The sequence below is a fragment of the Heptranchias perlo genome, chromosome 17 (genome assembly GCF_035084215.1).
Source record: "Heptranchias perlo isolate sHepPer1 chromosome 17, sHepPer1.hap1, whole genome shotgun sequence".
NCBI lineage: Eukaryota > Metazoa > Chordata > Chondrichthyes > Hexanchiformes > Hexanchidae > Heptranchias > Heptranchias perlo.
Window position 1 is genome coordinate 58,360,897 of NC_090341.1, and position 22,367 is coordinate 58,383,263.

At 48.3% G+C, this 22,367-nt stretch overlaps 1 protein-coding gene across 1 annotated transcript in view; it reads right to left on the reverse strand.

The window, feature by feature from the left end:
* Positions 1-22,367, reverse strand: part of LOC137333944 (cyclin-dependent kinase 16-like) — a 430,097-nt gene that overhangs the window by 163,469 nt on the left and 244,261 nt on the right. The window contains exons 4-5 of the mRNA XM_067998297.1: positions 10,932-10,988; positions 8,775-8,889 (exon numbers count right to left, since the gene is read on the reverse strand). Of these exons, the coding sequence (XP_067854398.1) occupies positions 8,775-8,889; positions 10,932-10,988 (172 nt within the window). The remainder of the gene's footprint in view (positions 1-8,774; positions 8,890-10,931; positions 10,989-22,367) is intronic.

Sequence of the window (22,367 nt, forward strand, 5' to 3'; positions counted from 1 at the left end):
GGTGTTGGCAGTGCAGAATGAGTTGGGGGGTGGGGGCGGTGATGTGGAAGACGGAGTGTAGGAGAATCAGTAAGTGTCCTCACTTTGACTGACCTAGTTAGGTCATTGAAGCACTTCCTGCACTGGATCCAGGTGCGGGAGATGTTGCTGCTGCTGGTGACCTCCTCTGCCACCTCGAGCCAGGCCTTGGTGATGGCAGAGGCAGGCCACCTCCTCCCGTCCACCAGGTAGAAGATATCCCTCCTCCTCCTCACCCCATCCAGTAGCACCTGGAGTGAGGCATCACTAAACCTTGGAGCAGCCTTTCCCCTGTGCTGCTCCATTGTGGTGTGTGGGTGTTTGCTCCAGGAGCAGCCATTGGAGGACTGCCCCTTTAAGTAGAGCTCCTCCAGCTGACAGCCTGTGATGCGGGTGCGGAGTCCGCCCACTGCGCGACTTTCCGACAGCAAACCCGGAAGCCACGTTATGTGGCTCCAACTGACCCGTGATCGCGTGGGGAACAGATGGATTTTACTGGGCAGGTTAACCACGCGCCCAATCACCCCCCCACTGCCATCCCACCTCCCCTCTAATATCAGGGCCAAAGAGTCTGCAAAGGGATACAGACAGGTTAAGTGAGTGGGCAAGAAAGTGGCAGATGTGGGGAATGTGGGGAAATGTGAGGTTATTCACTTTGGTGGGAAGAATAGAAAAACAGAATTTTTTTAAATGGTGAGAAACTATTAAATGTTGGTGTTCAGAGGGATTTGGGTGTCCTCATGCAAGAAACACAAAAAGTTAGTGTGCAGGTACAGCAGGCAATTAGGAAGGCAAATTGTATGTTGGCCTTTATTGCAAGAGAGTTGGAGTACAAGAATAAGGAAGTCTTGCTGCAATTGTACAGGGCTTTAGTGAGACCTCACCTGGAGTACTGCGTACAGTTTTAGTCTCCTTACCAAAGGAAGGATATACTTGCCTTCGAGGCGGTGTAATGAAGGTTCACGAGATTAATTCCTGGGATGAGAGGGTTGTCCTATGAGGAGAGATTGAGTAGAATGGGCCTATACTCTCTGGAGTTTAGAAGAATGAGAGGTGATCTCATTGAGGGCTTGACAGGGTAGATGCTGGGAGGTCATTTCCCCTGGCTGGAGAGTCTAGAACTAGGGGGCATAGTCTCAGGATAAGGGGTCGGCCATTTAAGACTGAGATAAGGAGAAATTTCTTCACTCAGGGTTGTGAATCTTTGGAATTCTCTACCCCAGAGGGCTGTGGATGCTGAGTCATTGAGTATATTCAAGGCTGAGATCAATAGATTTTTGGACTTTCGGGAAATCAAGGGATATGGGGATCGGGCGGGAAATCAGCTATGATCTGAATGAATGGTGGAGCAGGCTCGAGGGGCCGTATGACCTACTCCTGCTCCTATTTCTTATGTTTTTATGTTCTTACATATTGTAAGGTCTTAAATCTCATCTTCCCAATGACTTCCCTTTTCATCCAAGCCAGTTTTCTTTCCTGTTTGCTCCCCGACCTGTCTCTGGGATAAACTGCCTCTATAATGTAAAATCTATGTATTAAAATATTCCATCTTCCCTTAAAATCCTTCCCTTTAACTCATTTTTTCCATTTTACTTCTTTCATACAGCATTTTATCCTCCCAAAGTCTGGTCACCTGAAATCCAATTTCTTATAGTTTTTATTATCCATTCTGCCCTCCTCTCAATCATGAAGGATTTCAATAAACACAATCATACAGACAGATTGTCCCCACTGGAAGTCACATTCTCAAAGTTCAAAATCTCCCATCACTACAGCTGAGGCCAAGAAAGAAAGAAAGATCTTAAATCTAGATAACACCTTTCATATGCTCAGGATATCCCAAAGCTCTTTACAGCCAATGAAATACTTTTGAAGTGTAGTCCCTGTTGTAATGTAGGAAATGTGGCAGCCAATTTGCGCACAGCAAGATCCCACAAACACCAATGAGATCATGAGCAGATAATCTGTTCTAGTGATGTTGGTTGAGGGATAAATATTGACGAGGAAACCGGGGAGAACTCCCCTCCTCTTCCTTGAATAGTGCCCTGGGACATTTAACGTCCACCTGAGAGGGCAGATGGGTTTAACGTCTCATCCGAAAGACTAAAGTAGACTAATTGAGCACTAACCTGCTTTATAACCTCCCCGAGCAGTACATCAACCTCCGTTTTATTTTGTGGTTGCCTCTAAGATATTCCCATCATAATCTTTTCCCCCTTCTATCCTCCAGATCCATAAAGGGAGACTCTGCATCAATTCCCGATTCCATCCTCTCAATAAACACACCTTCCCTGATGAACGATGTCACCTCAGCTTCTTTCTATCCTCTCTGAAGCAGGCCTAACCCTGTAGCCTGCCCCTCATCCCTCCTCTTCCTTTCGTTCGGTTTCAGTAAATCCTCCGACAGCTATGAGCTCAGTATTGACCAGGATTTCTCCCCCCATCCATTACACTGCACGCTGTTCTGGCATTTCTGTTCATACATCTTACATCCTCGCAGGTCACACTGACTTCTTACAAATAATTGCTTCACACTGTTATCCCCACCCCCTCTGTTCCCTAATTATAACCTTTCCCAAGCACTTTATTTATTCCATCACCCAAGACAGATGTGCCTCCTCTGTTGAGGGGAAGGCCATTTTGATGGCACGACCTTCCATTCTCGGAGAGGTGGTCCCAGTAGGCTGAAGATGAATGTGGTGCCAAAGCAGCCGAATTAAGAGAGATGGAAATGAAGTCTCGTCTGTGGTCTGAGCCTGAGATTGGTTGGGGAAAAAATGTGCTGTACTGTGGAATGTGGCTACTTGTTAATGTATTGCCTGGAGAAGCATCTTCATTGCCCATCACTGGTGCACCATCACAGGGGAGAAGGCAGCCCTTCATTGCCCATCACTGGTGCACCATCACAGGGGAGAAGGCAGCCCCTCATTGCCCATCACTGGTGCACCATCACAGGGGAGAAGGCAGCTCTTCATTGCCCATCACTGGTGCACCATCACAGGGGAGAAGGCAGCTCTTCATTGCCCATCACTGGTGCACCATCACAGGGGAGAAGGCAGCCCCTCATTGCCCATCACTGGTGCACCATCACAGGGGAGAAGGCAGCCCCTCATTGCCCATCACTGGTGCACCATCACAGGGGAGAAGGCAGCCCCTCATTGCCCATCACTGGTGCACCATCGCAGGGGAGAAGGCAGCCCCTCATTGCCCATCACTGGTGCACCATCACAGGGGAGAAGGCAGCCCCTCATTGCCCATCACTGGTGCACCATCACAGGGGAGAAGGCAGCTCTTCATTGCCCATCACTGGTGCACCATCGCAGGGGAGAAGGCAGCTCTTCATTGCCCATCACTGGTGCACTATCACAGGGGAGATGGCAGCTCTTCATTGCCCATCACTGGTGCACCATCACAGGGGAGATGGCAGCTCTTCATTGCCCATCACTGGTGCACTATCACAGGGGAGATGGCAGCCCACTCCCTCAACAGGTTATCTTTCTAAAACCTACAAGCAGGCTAATGTGTGATCTTCCCATCTCAAAGCGTTGACCATGTCGCCTATTAAATGTTGCTAGTGCCAAGCCCCAAGTGCGTTGCCGGGTTCCTGAATGCTCACATCAGGGGGCTTGTGTCCTGTGCTATCTCTCATTTCTCATCTCTCGCCAACATTTGGGCTCTGAATTTCCTGTGTCCATTGCACCATTGTTGTGCCAGAAAGTTACACTGGGTGGGGGTTTCATGCACATTTCCTGGTTAAGTTTCGTTGTATGTGACGTGGTGTAAGTTCTGGGGTAATTGGGTTCTAAAGGAGCAGCGTTACTTTCTCGGCCCCAGGAAATATCAGAGCAGAAGGCGCAGCCTCAGTGAAGACTGCATTCTTCATCAGAGCATTCAGGGACAGCAAGAGGAGGCTACACAGAGTCTTCCCTCAACCCCTTTGCATTTGATGCACTCAGGACCATCTCCCACCTTCATCTGAAGTGTCTCTTGCCCGAACCATGACCAGCCACAGGCCAGCTGTGCCCACGGGCACCATGACACGGCAGCAAGCTGCCAAAGGGATATGATTTTTTTCTCACAAAGACCTGCAAGCTCTCCTGAAAGAGGTGGAAGAGGAGGGACACACTCCTATGTGTGCCAGTCAGCAAGCCCTGCCCCCTGGGTGGAAGTGGCCCGGACACTCACTGCCAACTCTCTCACACCAAGACTGCATAGTAATGCTGCAAGAAGTTCAACGACTTGACCAGGGAAGGCATGGTAAGGTCCAAAGCACCCTGTCACGTTCTTCCTTACCCACCCCTGGCACCACCACACTCTCAACCCTCTTAAAGCAACACGCACACTATTAACCCTTAAGGGCACCTACACTCTTTATCTGGCACCATGGCTACACACCTCCCCAGCACTCAGCAACTGCCTTGCACATCCCCAAAACACTTTCCTCCACTCGGACATACTCAAACTCATCTCACCTCCCACATTACTCCTGCCACACACTCCTTAACTGCAATTCTAATCCTCATTTACCCACCTCGTTGTAGGAGAAGTTGATGGATAATATCTAGAAGAGGCTGAACACCAGGAGGGGCATCTCCACTTGGACACTCCTGACCCCCAGGAGCAGGGGCATGGACATCCTGGGCAGGCGCTGCCCTATCGCTACAGGTAATGCTGAGGCCAATGGGAGATTGCCAGTGACAGGTGAGCACCTCGACGCCTGCAATCACACCCTGGAGCCCGTAGCATAACCGCACACCCTTCTCCATCTCTCCGTCATCCCGTTCACTCCTTCTCACCTTCTGCCATCCTTCCCCGCAGATGCACTGCAGCCACAATGGCAGAAGAAGAGGAGGCGGAGAGGAGGGGACCTGAGCCCGACCTCGGCAATGGAGCCGGAAGTGGAGGAGGAGGAGGAGGAGGAGAGAAGAGCACGGCACAGAGCCAGCATACTGATTCCATCCCGTCTCCCTCGTTCCCAACCCCCACACCCCAGCTTGTCACCCTCTCCCAGACACCGACTGGAGGTATCAGACTGGACCGGAGCCTCCATGCCGTGGCCAGTGCCGTGTCTCAGGTTCAGACAGATCTGATCGCTGCCACTAGGCCAGATGTCCCACTGATCAGTCAGCCCACAGATCCTGGGCCCAGTCAGATGGCAGTAGCTGGAATCCTTGTGCCTGATCCAGTCGTCCCCTTAGAACAGCAGCACAGGCCAGGACTCGGGCCTTCACCCTCACAGCACGCTGGCTGCCGACAGTAGGGGTGGGACCAGGCTGTCCAGGAGAGTGGGGGGAGAGACCAGGCTGTCGAGGGGGGTGGGGGGAGAGACCAGGCTGGCCATGATCTCCCTCCAGAGTCGCAGCCAGCGGCAGCTCACTGTCAGGGGCTCAGCTGCCATGATCTAAAGACCACCTCTGTCTCATGACCCTTCCGTACAGCATTGGAACCAACGATTTCCTGTCAGCCTGGCCCTCAGGTAGCAGCTCGAGGGAGCAACAGACGAGGGGGGAGGACGTGATGCCTCGTCAGCAAGAGGGATCGGGGTGTGAACTCAGAGTACGATGGCCGTTAGTTTCACCCAGAGAATGTGTTTGTCGATGAACAGTGAAGTAATGTTTGAAAGGGAGCAATCCGCTGGTGTGGACACTCACACTCGGGAGATGAATATTGTCACAGTCCTGTCGGGGGTCGAGAGCTACTCAATGGTCCTGTGCTAAGGTCGGTCCTGGTTTGAGGGAAGATCACATTCTTGTCACCAGGCAGAGTCGGAGGTGACGGTGCAGGATGCCGACGTACGTCAGCACAGTCTGATTTCCAATGCAGCAGTCTGGTTTGACCCCTCCCACTATTCACCCTCCTGTGGCCTACAGCTCCCTTCCCTCGGGCAACACTGGCACCGAAGCTGGACTGCCAGCCTTCCCACAAAGCTCTGCCTGTGACAGTGAACCTCAGGACCCTGCACGGCAACCCCAGGTCTGTCCAGGCACTGTAATCTGCTCTTCAATAGCCCTGCGGTCCTCCCCACCACAAGTCTTGCTGCCTGCGTCCTCGGTTGTACATGTCCTCTGCCTGTGTCCTCGGTTGTACGTGTCCTCTGCCTGCGTCCTTGGTTGTACGTGTCCTCTGCCTGTGTCCTCAGTTGTCCATGTCCTCTGCCTGCGTCCTCGGTTGTACGTGTCCTCTGCCTGCGTCCTCGGTTGTACGTGTCCTCTGCCTGCGTCCTCGGTTGTACGTGTCCTCTGCCTGTGTCCTCGGTTGTACGTGTCCTCTGCCTGTGTCCTCGGTTGTACGTGTCCTCTGCCTGTGTCCTCGGTTGTACGTGTCCTCTGCCTGCGCTCTCGGTTGTACGTGTCCTCTGCCTGTGTCCTCGGTTGTACGTGTCCTCTGCCTGTGTCCTCGGTTGTACGTGTCCTCTGCCTGTGTCCTCGGTTGTACGTGTCCTCTGCCTGTGTCCTCGGTTGTACATGTCCTCTGCCTGCGTCCTCGATTGCCTCAGTGAAGTCGTGAGCCACGGTTGTAGGGTGCTGCCTTGTCTCCGAGGAGCTATCCTTGGACATGCTTGTCCTCACGGAAGAGGTCAGCGAGTGTCGAGTGGTTCAGGCATTGTGGCAGCTGTCACCATACCTGGCATTCAAAGGCAGGATCTTCTGGTTATCATCGCAGACAAGCTGAACATTCAGTGAATGGAACGCCTTCCTCTTCACCATAGTCAGAGGATTACTTTTGGTGCCTTTAGTGCCACGTGTGCTATCTGTGGCACCCTGGGAATCCAGCAATGAGGTGGAACTCCCTGTCTCACCCTCTGCTGCCCACAGACATGTTGTCGAGGGTGGTATCTGGTGAGCTGCTCTTCTGCCATGTTGCCTTATTCTCCTCGCCTCCAAGTGCTCCTCGTCCTCCATGAGGATGGCATGGAGAAGTATGCCCATGGGAGAAGTTTGCCCATGGGAGAAGTTTGCCCATGGGAGAAGTTTGCCCATGGGAGAAGTTTGCCCATGGAGAAGTTTGCCCATGGGAGAAGTTTGCCCATGGGAGAAGTTTGCCCATGGGAGAAGTTTGCCCATGGAGAAGTTTGCCCATGGAGAAGTTTGCCCATGGAGAAGTTTGTCCATGGGAGAAGTTTGCCCATGGGAGAAGTTTGCCCATGGGGAGTCTCATCCCTGCTTCAAAATTGTTCTGAATATGTGGGAGTCTGGTGGGGGATGGATTTGTGATGGGTAGCTCATGTCTGACTAATCTAGTTGAATTTTTTGAGGAGGTCACAAGTCTGGTGGATCGGGGAGTGTCTCTGGTTATTGTCTATGTAGACTTTCAGAAGGCATTGGATAAAGTTCCACACCAGAGATTTATCGCAAAAATAAAAGCCCACGGAATTGGAGGTAACCTTGTGAGAAGGATTAGTAATTGGTTGGGAGATGGGAAACAGAGAGTGGGGATAAAGGGAACGTACTCGGATCGGGGGACTGCGACAAGTGATGCTCCCCAGGGGCCTCAACTCAACTCTGTTCTGGGGCCTCAACTTTTCACCACATTTATCAATATCTTGGATGAAGGAATAGAGAGCTGTATATTCAAGTCTGCAGATGACACTAAGTTCGGAGGCACAGTTAGTAGATGGGAGCAGGAAATCACAGAGGGACACAGACTGATTAAATGAGTGGGCAAAACTGTGGCAAATGTGCAGAAGTGTGAGGTCACCCACTTTGGATCTGAGAAAGATAAATCAGAGTATTTTCTTAATGGGGAGAAACTAGAAGCTGTGGAGAATCAAAGAGATTTGTGTATTCATATATACAAATCACTAAAAGCTAGAGCTCAGATACAAACTAGTGATGACGTAAGGCAGAGTACAAAAAGGGCTTCTAAGGTACAAACTGTCTGATTCACCTTGCTCAAAACATGAAAATACAGAGGAATGACCAGTGGCCATAGGTGTCTTGATGGCCCACAGTTAAATATTCCTGGGGAAACAGGCAGTGGCATTAGGTGGGGTGTTGCAGCTTTAACAAACTGGCAGTAAGTTCCTTTTTGACTAAAGAGTTAAACAGGAAAGCAGATAAACAAAAAAGAAGCCTGAAGATAAGTGGAAAATTACAAAGCAGGTATTGGCAGCAGGTCCGCAGCAATCAGGCCAAGCCGAAGAGCAGAGAGCCTCTCGTTCAACATCAGATTTCTGTGGACACTGCTCAGGTGCTCCAGCCCCAACAGGCTGCCGAGCCCTGATTTATGTATGTTAACGAGCCCAGTGCACAGAATGTGCACTAGAGACACTTTCCTGTGCCTCATGGGCCAAGCAGGCATCAGTGCCTCATAATACGAGGTGCTGGTAACCTGTATTAAAGATCAGTTTAATGCCAGTAAATCACTTGGTTACCGTTACACTAAGTAAACTCACGTCATATCAGAAACAGTCAGCATTCTCACCCGATTAGGGTCTGGAGGAGAGTTGTTGATGGCAAATATCACAAATTCACAATCCCCTCAAGACTAGAGTAAAATGGCTACTAGCAATAATTAAAATGTTTCACATCATTGTAAACCTTGGCGTGTGTGACCTCAAATCCAACACCTTCTAAACAGACAAGTCAATGAAAATAAAATGAAATGAATTATTGTCGAGAATCATCAAGTTCACTTTTATAACCACCGACTGCACGTTTTACCAATAAAAATAGACAAAAGTTTTAACATCAACTAACAATCAGGATGCTTGATATTAAGTGTGGTACAATACTTTTCCCAAAGTGTGTTCCTACCTTCCCTAATCGCCGTGCAAGGTGCTCCCTCCTCGTGTTCCAAGCGGATCTCTTTTAACGCTACCAGATTATCGGTGAGCTTGCTCCTCCCCTTGAAAACAGTTGCATAAGTACCCTGGAAACAACACAGATATCAGCCTGTGACAAAACAGCACAGGCAACCCAATACTGGCCTGACCGCAGAGCAGCAGGGAAAGAAACTCCAGTCACTACTTCATCATCCAAGTGGTTCCCAGTAAAAGAAACTTGCAAATGATTGAGGATTCCCGAGTTAGCCTAACATTGGGAGTGGGTAAGCTTTTAGAGGCCGCATGATGGGATAGAATTAATACTCACTTAGAATGACACAAGTTAATTTGATGTGGAGATGCCGGTGATGGACTGGGGTGGACAAATGTAAGGAATCCTACAACACCAGGTTATAGTCCAACAATTTTACTTTAAAATCACAAGCTTTCGGAGATTATCGGTGATAATCGGTGATAATCTCCGAAAGCTTGTGATTTTAAAATAAAACAGTTGGACTATAACCTGGTGTTGTAAGATTCCTTACAAGTTAATAGAGGACAATCAGCATGAGTTTTGTAAAAGGCAATGTCTGACATTTAAAGAGTTAGTTCAGGAAATAACCGAGTGTATTGACAAAGGAAATGCAGGGGATGTTGTGTTCATGGATTTTCAAAAGGCAATTGGATAAGGAGGTTTGCTGATAAAAGTAAGGCACACAGTATCAAAGGAAGGATGGGCAAGAAATTGGTTTTAAGGACAGAACAAGGAGCAGTGGTTGATGAATGTGTTGGGTGGATGGGCATGTTCCCACGGTCCATGTCAGCATCACTGCTCCTCTCAGGGAATGGAACTGATCTAGACTGGGCTTTAGGGGGCTCAATATTTAAATTTGCAGATGACACAAAAACAGGGAGTATGATTAACCATGAGGAGAACTATAAGTAACTTCAGGACGGTGCAATCACAACAACCTGCACCATCAACATGAACAAATGTCCCAAGGAGCTTCACGGGAGTGTAATCAGACAATTAATTCCAAGCCAAAGGAGGAGATATTAGGAGGGGTGAGCAAAAGGTTGGCCAGAGAAGTGGGTTTTAAAGAGACTCTTGAAGGACAAGAGGTGGAGAGGTTTAGGGAGAGAATTCCAGGGTGCTGAAGGCACTGCCACCAATGGTAGGGTGACGAAAGAGGGGAGATACACAACAGACCAGAGTCAGAGATACGGAGATATCTTGGAGGGTTGTAGGGCTGGAGGAGGTTGCAGAGATGGAGAGGGTCAACGCCATGGAGGGATTTAAACACAAGAGTGAGAACTCTAAATTTGAGGCATTTCCGGACCTGGAGCCAATGCAGGACAGCGAGCACTGGGGTGATGGGTGAACAGGACTTGGTGCGAGTTAGGATACGGGCAGCAGAGTTTTGGATGAGCTCAAGGTTTATGGAGGGTGGAAGATGGGAGGCTGGTCTGGGGAGCACTGGAATAGTCGATTCTGGAGGTAACAAAGGCACGGATGAGGGTTTCAGCAGCAGGTGAGCTGAGGCAGGGGCGGAGACGGGCGACGTTACGGAGGTGGTTGTGGGCGGTCTCGGTGATGGAGCAGATTTGTGGTCGGAAGCTCCGCTCAGAATCACATTGAAAGCGGAGGGTTGCGAACAGTCTGGTTCAGCCTCAGACTGTGGTCAGGGAGAGGGATGGAGTCGGTGGCCAGGGGACGGAGTTTGTGGCGGGGACTGAAGACAATGGCCTCGTCCTTCCCAATATTCACCTGGAGGATATTGCAGCCCATCCAAAATGGATGTCGAACAAGCAGCGTGACAACACAGAGGGGTCGAGAGAGGAGGAGTTGAGGTAGAGCTGGGTGTCGTCAGTATATATGTCTGTGGACGATGTCAAAGGGCAGCCTGTAAAAATTTGTTTCAAAAGCAAATTTGATCATTGTTTGAAAAATGGGAATATTAAAGGGGATGGGGAGAAAACAAGTGAGTGGGATTAGGTTAGGAGAAAAACACAAGCACTGACTTGATGGGCTGAACAGCCTGTTTCTGTGCTGGAACATTCCAGAATAATATGCAAGTTACCTTTGTGGGGTTAATGATACAGTGAGCCTAAAATGAATCATTCGGCACATTGGCTGGTCGATCCATACCTCTCCCAGTTTATCCAACTTGACATATGTTTCGAGTTTGCCAAACCCAATTTCTGACTGAAAATTAAAGAAGAGAAGGTCAAGGTTAGTTTTGAAGGCAGCATTTTGTTTTATGAAACATCCTGATCTAAAATTACTATCTTAAAAAGCAATCGCCCTTTTTCAATACAGAAGTTAAGCAGTCAAGCAATTGACCATATTTGTGAGATGTTGCGTGCTCCTCTCATGCACTATTTCTGGACTCTGCAAACGCCACAATTCAACGACATGATTCCCCGAGAAAGCACAGCAGTGAAAAGCACATTCTGCTAAAGAATACACACCTGAAAAGTCAGCAGCCTGTCCCCTCTCTGTACAGGCACTCACTGACCTGAAACATCAGTAGCCTGTCCCCTCTCTGTACAGGCACTCACTGACCTGAAATTATAATAGTCTGTCCCCTCTCTGTACAGGCACTCACTGACCTGAAACATTAATAGTCTGTCCCCTCTCTACACAGGCACTCACTGACCTGAAACATTAATAGCCTGTCCTCTCTCTGCACAGACACTTACTGACCTGAAACATTAATAGCCTGTCCTCTCTCTGTACAGACACTCACTGACCTGAAACATGAATGCTCTGTCCCCTCTCTGAACAGACACTCACTGACCCGAAACATTAATAGCCTGTTCCCTCTCTGGACCGGCACTCACTGACCTGAAACATTAATAGCCTGTCCCCTCTCTGTACAGGCACTCACTGACCTGAAACATCAATAGCCTGTCCCCTCTCTGTACAGGCACTCACTGACCTGAAACATTAATAGTCTGTCCCCTCTCTGTACAGGCACTCACTGACCTGAAACATTAATAGTCTGTCCCCTCTCTGCACAGGCACTCACTGACCTGAAACATGAATAGTCTGTCCCCTCTCTGTACAGGCACTCACTGACCTGAAACATTAATAGTCTGTCCCCTCTCTGAACAGGCACTCACTGACCTGAAACATTAATAGTCTGTCCCCTCTCTGTACAGGCACTCACTGACCTGAAACGTTAATAGCATGTCCCCTCTCTGTACAGACACTCACTGACCTGAAACATTAATAGTCTGTCCCCTCTCTGTACAGGCACTTACTGACCTGAAAAGTTAATAGCCTGTCCCCTCTCTGTACAGGCACTCACTGACCTGAAACATCAGTAGACTGTCCCCTCTCTGATCCGACACTCACTGACCTGAAACATTAATAGTCTGTCCCCTCTCTGCACAGACACTCACTGACCTGAAACATTAATAGCCTGTCCCCTCTCTGTACAGGCACTCACTGACCTGAAAAGTTAACAGCCTGTCCCCTCTCTGTGCAGGAACTTACTGACCTGAAAAGTTAACAGCCTGTTCCCTCTCTGAACAGACACTTACTGACCTGAAACATTAATAGTCTGTCCCCTCTCTGTGCAGACACTCACTGAACCGAAACATTAATAGCCTGTCCCCTCTGTGAGCAGACACTCACTGAACCGAAACATTAATAGCCTGTCCCCTCTCTGTCCAGACACTCACTGACCTGAAATATTAATAGTCTGTCCCCTCTCTGTACAGACACTCACTGACCTGAAACATCAGTAGCCTTTCCTCTCTCTGAACAGACACTCACTGACCTGAAACATTAATAGTCTGTCCCCTCTCTGAACAGACACTCACTGACCTGAAACATTAATAGCCTGTCCACTCTCTGTACAGACACTCACTGACCTGAAACGTTAATAGTCTGTCCCCTCTCTGTACAGGCACTCACTGACCTGAAACATTAATAGTCTGTCCCCTCTCTACACAGGCACTCACTGACCTGAAACATTAATAGCCTGTCCTCTCTCTGCACAGACACTCACTGACCTGAAACATTAATAGCCTGTCCTCTCTCTGTACAGACACTCACTGACCTGAAACATGAATGCTATGTCCCCTCTCTGAACAGACACTCACTGACCCGAAACATTAATAGCCTGTTCCCTCTCTGGACCGGCACTCACTGACCTGAAACATTAATAGCCTGTCCCCTCTCTGTACAGGCACTCACTGACCTGAAACATCAATAGCCTGACCCCTCTCTGTACAGGCACTCACTGACCTGAAACATTAATAGCCTGTCCCCTCTCTGAACAGACACTCACTGACCTGAAACATTAATAGTCTGTCCCCTCTCTGAACAGACACTCACTGACCTGAAACATTAATAGCCTGTCCACTCTCTGTACAGACACTCACTGACCTGAAACGTTAATAGTCTGTCCCCTCTCTGTACAGGCACTCACTGACCTGAAACATTAATAGTCTGTCCCCTCTCTACACAGGCACTCACTGACCTGAAACATTAATAGCCTGTCCTCTCTCTGCACAGACACTCACTGACCTGAAACATTAATAGCCTGTCCTCTCTCTGTACAGACACTCACTGACCTGAAACATGAATGCTATGTCCCCTCTCTGAACAGACACTCACTGACCCGAAACATTAATAGCCTGTTCCCTCTCTGGACCGGCACTCACTGACCTGAAACATTAATAGCCTGTCCCCTCTCTGTACAGGCACTCACTGACCTGAAACATCAATAGCCTGACCCCTCTCTGTACAGGCACTCACTGACCTGAAACATTAATAGCCTGTCCCCTCTCTGAACAGACACTCACTGACCTGAAACATTAATAGTCTGTCCCCTCTCTGCACAGGCACTCACTGACCTGAAACATGAATAGTCTGTCCCCTCTCTGTACAGGCACTCACTGACCTGAAACATTAATAGTCTGTCCCCTCTCTGAACAGGCACTCACTGACCTGAAACATTAATAGTCTGTCCCCTCTCTGTACAGGCACTCACTGACCTGAAACGTTAATAGTCTGTCCCCTCTCTGTACAGGCACTTACTGACCTGAAAAGTTAATAGCCTGTCCCCTCTCTGTACAGGCACTCACTGACCTGAAACATCAGTAGACTGTCCCCTCTCTGATCCGACACTCACTGACCTGAAACATTAATAGTCTGTCCCCTCTCTGTACAGACACTCACTGACCTGAAACATTAATAGCCTGTCCCCTCTCTGTACAGGCACTCACTGACCTGAAAAGTTAACAGCCTGTCCCCTCTCTGTGCAGGAACTTACTGACCTGAAAAGTTAATAGCCTGTTCCCTCTCTGAACAGACACGCACTGACCTGAAACATTAATAGTCTGTCCCCTCTCTGTGCAGACACTCACTGAACCGAAACATTAATAGCCTGTCCCCTCTGTGAGCAGACACTCACTGAACCGAAACATTAATAGCCTGTCCCCTCTCTGTCCAGACACTCACTGACCTGAAACATTAATAGTCTGTCCCCTCTCTGTACAGACACTCACTGACCTGAAACATCAGTAGCCTTTCCTCTCTCTGAACAGACACTCACTGACCTGAAACATTAATAGTCTGTCCCCTCTCTGAACAGACACTCACTGACCTGAAACATTAATAGCCTGTCCACTCTCTGTACAGACACTCACTGACCTGAAACGTTAATAGTCTGTCCCCTCTCTGTACAGGCACTCACTGACCCGAAACATTAATAGTCTGTCCCCTCTCTGTACAGACACTCACTGACCTGAAACATTAATAGTCTGTCCCCTCTCTGAACAGACACTCACTGACCTGAAACATTAATAGCCTGTCCCCTCGCTGTACAGACACTCACTGACCCGAAACATTAATAGTCTGTCCCCTCTCTGAACAGACACTCACTGACCTGAAACATTAATAGCCTGTCCCCTCTCTGTACAGGCACGCACTGACCTGAAACGTTAATAGTCTGTCCCCTCTCTGTCCAGGCACTCACTGACCTGAAACATTAATAGTCTGTCCCCTCTCTGCAGAGACACTCACTGACCTGAAACGTTAATCGTCTGTCCCCTCTCTGTACAGACACTCACTGACCTGAAACATCAGTCGCCTGTCCCCTCTCTGTACAGACACTCACTGACCTGAAACATTAATAGTCTGTCCCCTCTCTGAACAGACACTCACTGACCTGAAACATTAATAGCCTGTCCCCTCTCTGAACAGATACTCACTGACCTGAAACATTAATAGTCTGTCCACTCTCTGAACAGACACTCACTGACCTGAAACATTAATAGTCTGTCCCCTCTCTGTCCACGCACTCAATGACCTGAAACATTAATAGTCTGTCCCCTCTCTGTACAGGCACTCACTGACCTGAAACATTAATAGTCTGTCCCCTCTCTGAACAGACACTCACTGACCTGAAACATTAATAGCCTGTCCCCTCTCTGAACAGACACTCACTGACCAGAAACATTAATAGCCTGTCCCCTCTCTGAACAGACACTCACTGACCTGAAACATTAATAGCCTGTCCTCTCTGGACAGACACTCACTGACCCGAAACATTAATAGCCTGTCCTCTCTGTACAGGCACTCACTGACCTGAAACATTAATAGCCTGTCCTCTCTCTGTGCAGACACTCACTGACCTGAAACATTAATAGCCTGTCCTCTCTCTGTACAGACACTCACTGACCTGAAACATTAATAGCCTGTCCTCTCTCTGTACAGACACTCACTGACCTGAAACATTAATAGTCTGTCCCCTCTCTGTACAGCCACTCACTGACCTGAAACATTAATAGCCTGTCCTCTCTGTACAGGCACTCACTGACCTGAAATATTAATAGCCTGTCCTCTCTGTACAGACACTCACTGACCTGAAACATTAATAGCCTGTCCTCTCTGTACAGGCACTCACTGACCTGAAACATTAATAGCCTGTCCTCTCTGTACAGGCACTCACTGACCTGAAACATTAATAGCCTGTCCTCTCTGTACAGACACTCACTGACCCGAAACATTAATAGCCTGTCCTCTCTGTACAGGCACTCACTGACCTGAAACATTAATAGCCTGTCCTCTCTGTACAGACACTCCCTGACCCGAAACATTAATAGCCTGTCCTCTCTGTACAGACACTCACTGACCTGAAACATTAATAGCCTGTCCTCTCTGTACAGGCACTCACTGACCTGAAACATTAATAGCCTGTCCTCTCTGTACAGACACTCACTGACCTGAAACATTAATAGCCTGTCCTCTCTGCACAGACACTCATTCACCTGAAACATCAGTAGCCTTTCCTCTCTCTGCACAGACACTCACTGACCTGAAACATTAATAGCCTGTCCTCTCTATTCAGGTACTCACTGACCCGAAACATTAATAGCCTGTCCTCTCTGTACAGACACTCACTGACCCGAAATATTAATAGCCTGTCCTCTCTCTGTACAGACACTCACTGACCTGAAACATTAATAGTCTGTCCTCTCTCTCTACAGACACTCACTGACCTGAAATATTAATAGCCTGTCCCCTCTCTGTACAGGCACTCACTGACCTGAAACGTTAATAGTCTGTCCCCTCTCTGTACAGGAACTCACTGACCTGAAACATTAATAGTCTGTCCCCTCTCTGTACAGGCACTCACTGACCTGAAACGTTAATAGTCTGTCCCCTCTCTGTACAGGAACTCACTGACCTGAAACATTAATAGTCTGTCCCCTCTCTGTACAGACACTCACTGACCTGAAACGTTAATAGCCTGTCCCCTCTCTGAACAGGCACTCACTGAACTGAAACATAAATAGTCTGTCCCCTCTCTGTACAGGCACTCACTGACCTGAAACATTAATAATCTGTCCCGTCTCTCTACAGGCACTCACTGACCTGAAACATCAGTAGCCTGTCCCCTCTCTGAACAGACACTCACTGACCTGAAAAATTAATAGTCTGTCCCCTCTCTGAACAGACACTCACTGACCTGAAACATTAATAGTCTGTCCCCTCTCTGTGCAGGCACTCACTGACCTGAAACATTAATAGTCTGTCCCCTCTCTGAACAGACACTCACTGACCTGAAACATCAGTTGCCTGTCCTCTCTCTGTGCAGACACTCACTGACCTGAAACGTTAATAGTCTGTCCCCTCTCTGTACAGACACTCACTGACCTGAAACGTGAACAGCCTGTCGCCTCTCTGTACAGATACTCACTGACCTGAAACATTAATAGTCTGTCCCCTCTCTGTACAGACACTCACTGACCTGAAACATTAATAGCCTGTCCCCTCTCTGTACAGACACTCACTGACCTGAAACATTGATAGCCTGTCCTCTCTCTATACAGACACTCACTGACCTGAAACATTAATAGTCTGTCCCCTCTCTGTCCACGCACTCAATGACCTGAAACATTAATAGTCTGTCCCCTCTCTGTACAGGCACTCACTGACCTGAAACATTAATAGTCTGTCCCCTCTCTGAACAGACACTCACTGACCTGAAACATTAATAGCCTGTCCCCTCTCTGAACAGACACTCACTGACCTGAAACATTAATAGTCTGTCCCCTCTCTGAACAGACACTCACTGACCTGAAACATTAATAGCCTGTCCTCTCTGGACAGACACTCACTGACCCGAAACATTAATAGCCTGTCCTCTCTGTACAGGCACTCACTGACCTGAAACATTAATAGCCTGTCCTCTCTCTGTGCAGACACTCACTGACCTGAAACATTAATAGCCTGTCCTCTCTCTGTACAGGCACTCACTGACCTGAAACATTAATAGCCTGTCCTCTCTCTGTGCAGACACTCACTGACCTGAAACATTAATAGCCTGTCCTCTCTGTACAGGCACTCACTGACCTGAAATATTAATAGCCTGTCCTCTCTGTACAGACACTCACTGACCTGAAACATTAATAGCCTGTCCTCTCTGTACAGGCACTCACTGACCTGAAACATTAATAGCCTGTCCTCTCTGTCCAGGCACTCACTGACCTGAAACATTAATAGCCTGTCCTCTCTGTACAGACACTCACTGACCCGAAACATTAATAGCCTGTCCTCTCTGTACAGGCACTCACTGACCTGAAACATTAATAGCCTGTCCTCTCTGTACAGGCACTCACTGACCTGAAACATTAATAGTCTGTCCTCTCTGTACAGGCACTCACTGACCCGAAACATTAATAGCCTGACCCCTCTCTGTACAGGCACTCACTGACCTGAAACATTAATAGCCTGTCCCCTCTCTGAACAGACACTCACTGACCTGAAACATTAATAGTCTGTCCCCTCTCTGCACAGGCACTCACTGACCCGAAACATTAATAGCCTGTTCCCTCTCTGGACCGGCACTCACTGACCTGAAACATTAATAGCCTGTCCCCTCTCTGTACAGGCACTCACTGACCTGAAACATCAATAGCCTGACCCCTCTCTGGACAGGCACTCACTGACCTTAAACATTAATAGCCTGTCCCCTCTCTGAACAGACACTCACTGACCTGAAACATTAATAGTCTGTCCCCTCTCTGCACAGGCACTCACTGACCTGAAACATGAATAGTCTGTCCCCTCTCTGTACAGGCACTCACTGACCTGAAACATTAATAGTCTGTCCCCTCTCTGAACAGGCACTCACTGACCTGAAACATTAATAGTCTGTCCCCTCTCTGTACAGGCACTCACTGACCTGAAACGTTAATAGTCTGTCCCCTCTCTGTACAGGCACTTACTGACCTGAAAAGTTAATAGCCTGTCCCCTCTCTGTACAGGCACTCACTGACCTGAAACATCAGTAGACTGTCCCCTCTCTGATCCGACACTCACTGACCTGAAACATTAATAGTCTGTCCCCTCTCTGTACAGACACTCACTGACCTGAAACATTAATAGCCTGTCCCCTCTCTGTACAGGCACTCACTGACCTGAAAAGTTAACAGCCTGTCCCCTCTCTGTGCAGGAACTTACTGACCTGAAAAGTTAATAGCCTGTTCCCTCTCTGAACAGACACTCACTGACCTGAAACATTAATAGTCTGTCCCCTCTCTGTGCAGACACTCACTGAACCGAAACATTAATAGCCTGTCCCCTCTGTGAGCAGACACTCACTGAACCGAAACATTAATAGCCTGTCCCCTCTCTGTCCAGACACTCACTGACCTGAAACATTAATAGTCTGTCCCCTCTCTGTACAGACACTCACTGACCTGAAACATCAGTAGCCTTTCCTCTCTCTGAACAGACACTCACTGACCTGAAACATTAATAGTCTGTCCCCTCTCTGAACAGACACTCACTGACCTGAAACATTAATAGCCTGTCCACTCTCTGTACAGACACTCACTGACCTGAAACGTTAATAGTCTGTCCCCTCTCTGTACAGGCACTCACTGACCCGAAACATTAATAGTCTGTCCCCTCTCTGTACAGACACTCACTGACCTGAAACATTAATAGTCTGTCCCCTCTCTGAACAGACACTCACTGACCTGAAACATTAATAGCCTGTCCCCTCGCTGTACAGACACTCACTGACCCGAAACATTAATAGTCTGTCCCCTCTCTGAACAGACACTCACTGACCTGAAACATTAATAGCCTGTCCCCTCTCTGTACAGGCACGCACTGACCTGAAACGTTAATAGTCTGTCCCCTCTCTGTCCAGGCACTCACTGACCTGAAACATTAATAGTCTGTCCCCTCTCTGCAGAGACACTCACTGACCTGAAACGTTAATCGTCTGTCCCCTCTCTGTACAGACACTCACTGACCTGAAACATCAGTCGCCTGTCCCCTCTCTGTACAGACACTCACTGACCTGAAACATTAATAGTCTGTCCCCTCTCTGAACAGACACTCACTGACCTGAAACATTAATAGCCTGTCCCCTCTCTGAACAGATACTCACTGACCTGAAACATTAATAGTCTGTCCACTCTCTGAACAGACACTCACTGACCTGAAACATTAATAGTCTGTCCCCTCTCTGTCCACGCACTCAATGACCTGAAACATTAATAGTCTGTCCCCTCTCTGTACAGGCACTCACTGACCTGAAACATTAATAGTCTGTCCCCTCTCTGAACAGACACTCACTGACCTGAAACATTAATAGCCTGTCCCCTCTCTGAACAGACACTCACTGACCAGAAACATTAATAGCCTGTCCCCTCTCTGAACAGACACTCACTGACCTGAAACATTAATAGCCTGTCCTCTCTGGACAGACACTCACTGACCCGAAACATTAATAGCCTGTCCTCTCTGTACAGGCACTCACTGACCTGAAACATTAATAGCCTGTCCTCTCTCTGTGCAGACACTCACTGACCTGAAACATTAATAGCCTGTCCTCTCTCTGTACAGACACTCACTGACCTGAAACATTAATAGCCTGTCCTCTCTCTGTACAGACACTCACTGACCTGAAACATTAATAGTCTGTCCCCTCTCTGTACAGCCACTCACTGACCTGAAACATTAATAGCCTGTCCTCTCTGTACAGGCACTCACTGACCTGAAATATTAATAGCCTGTCCTCTCTGTACAGACACTCACTGACCTGAAACATTAATAGCCTGTCCTCTCTGTACAGGCACTCACTGACCTGAAACATTAATAGCCTGTCCTCTCTGTACAGGCACTCACTGACCTGAAACATTAATAGCCTGTCCTCTCTGTACAGACACTCACTGACCCGAAACATTAATAGCCTGTCCTCTCTGTACAGGCACTCACTGACCTGAAACATTAATAGCCTGTCCTCTCTGTACAGACACTCACTGACCCGAAACATTAATAGCCTGTCCTCTCTGTACAGACACTCACTGACCTGAAACATTAATAGCCTGTCCTCTCTGTACAGGCACTCACTGACCTGAAACATTAATAGCCTGTCCTCTCTGTACAGACACTCACTGACCTGAAACATTAATAGCCTGTCCTCTCTGCACAGACACTCATTCACCTGAAACATCAGTAGCCTTTCCTCTCTCTGCACAGACACTCACTGACCTGAAACATTAATAGCCTGTCCTCTCTATTCAGGTACTCACTGACCCGAAACATTAATAGCCTGTCCTCTCTGTACAGACACTCACTGACCCGAAATATTAATAGCCTGCCCTCTCTCTGTACAGACACTCACTGACCTGAAACATTAATAGTCTGTCCTCTCTCTCTACAGACACTCACTGACCTGAAATATTAATAGCCTGTCCCCTCTCTGTACAGGCACTCACTGACCTGAAACGTTAATAGTCTGTCCCCTCTCTGTACAGGAACTCACTGACCTGAAACATTAATAGTCTGTCCCCTCTCTGTACAGGCACTCACTGACCTGAAACGTTAATAGCCTGTCCCCTCTCTGAACAGGCACTCACTGAACTGAAACATAAATAGTCTGTCCCCTCTCTGTACAGGCACTCACTGACCTGAAACATTAATAATCTGTCCCGTCTCTCTACAGGCACTCACTGACCTGAAACATCAGTAGCCTGTCCCCTCTCTGAACAGACACTCACTGACCTGAAAAATTAATAGTCTGTCCCCTCTCTGAACAGACACTCACTGACCTGAAACATTAATAGTCTGTCCCCTCTCTGTACAAGCATTCACTGACCTGAAACATTAATAGTCTGTCCCCTCTCTGAACAGACACTCACTGACCTGAAACATTAATAGTCTGTCCCCTCTCTGTGCAGGCACTCACTGACCTGAAACATTAATAGTCTGTCCCCTCTCTGAACAGACACTCACTGACCTGAAACATCAGTTGCCTGTCCTCTCTCTGTGCAGACACTCACTGACCTGAAACGTTAATAGTCTGTCCCCTCTCTGTACAGACACTCACTGACCTGAAACGTGAACAGCCTGTCGCCTCTCTGTACAGATACTCACTGACCTGAAACATTAATAGTCTGTCCCCTCTCTGTACAGACACTCACTGACCTGAAACATTAATAGCCTGTCCCCTCTCTGTACAGACACTCACTGACCTGAAACATTAATAGTCTGTCCCCTCTCTGTACAGACACTCACTGACCTGAAACATTGATAGCCTGTCCTCTCTCTATACAGACACTCACTGACCTGAAACATTAATAGTCTGTCCCCTCTCTGTCCACGCACTCAATGACCTGAAACATTAATAGTCTGTCCCCTCTCTGTACAGGCACTCACTGACCTGAAACATTAATAGTCTGTCCCCTCTCTGAACAGACACTCACTGACCTGAAACATTAATAGCCTGTCCCCTCTCTGAACAGACACTCACTGACCTGAAACATTAATAGTCTGTCCCCTCTCTGAACAGACACTCACTGACCTGAAACATTAATAGCCTGTCCTCTCTGGACAGACACTCACTGACCCGAAACATTAATAGCCTGTCCTCTCTGTACAGGCACTCACTGACCTGAAACATTAATAGCCTGTCCTCTCTCTGTGCAGACACTCACTGACCTGAAACATTAATAGCCTGTCCTCTCTCTGTACAGGCACTCACTGACCTGAAACATTAATAGCCTGTCCTCTCTCTGTGCAGACACTCACTGACCTGAAACATTA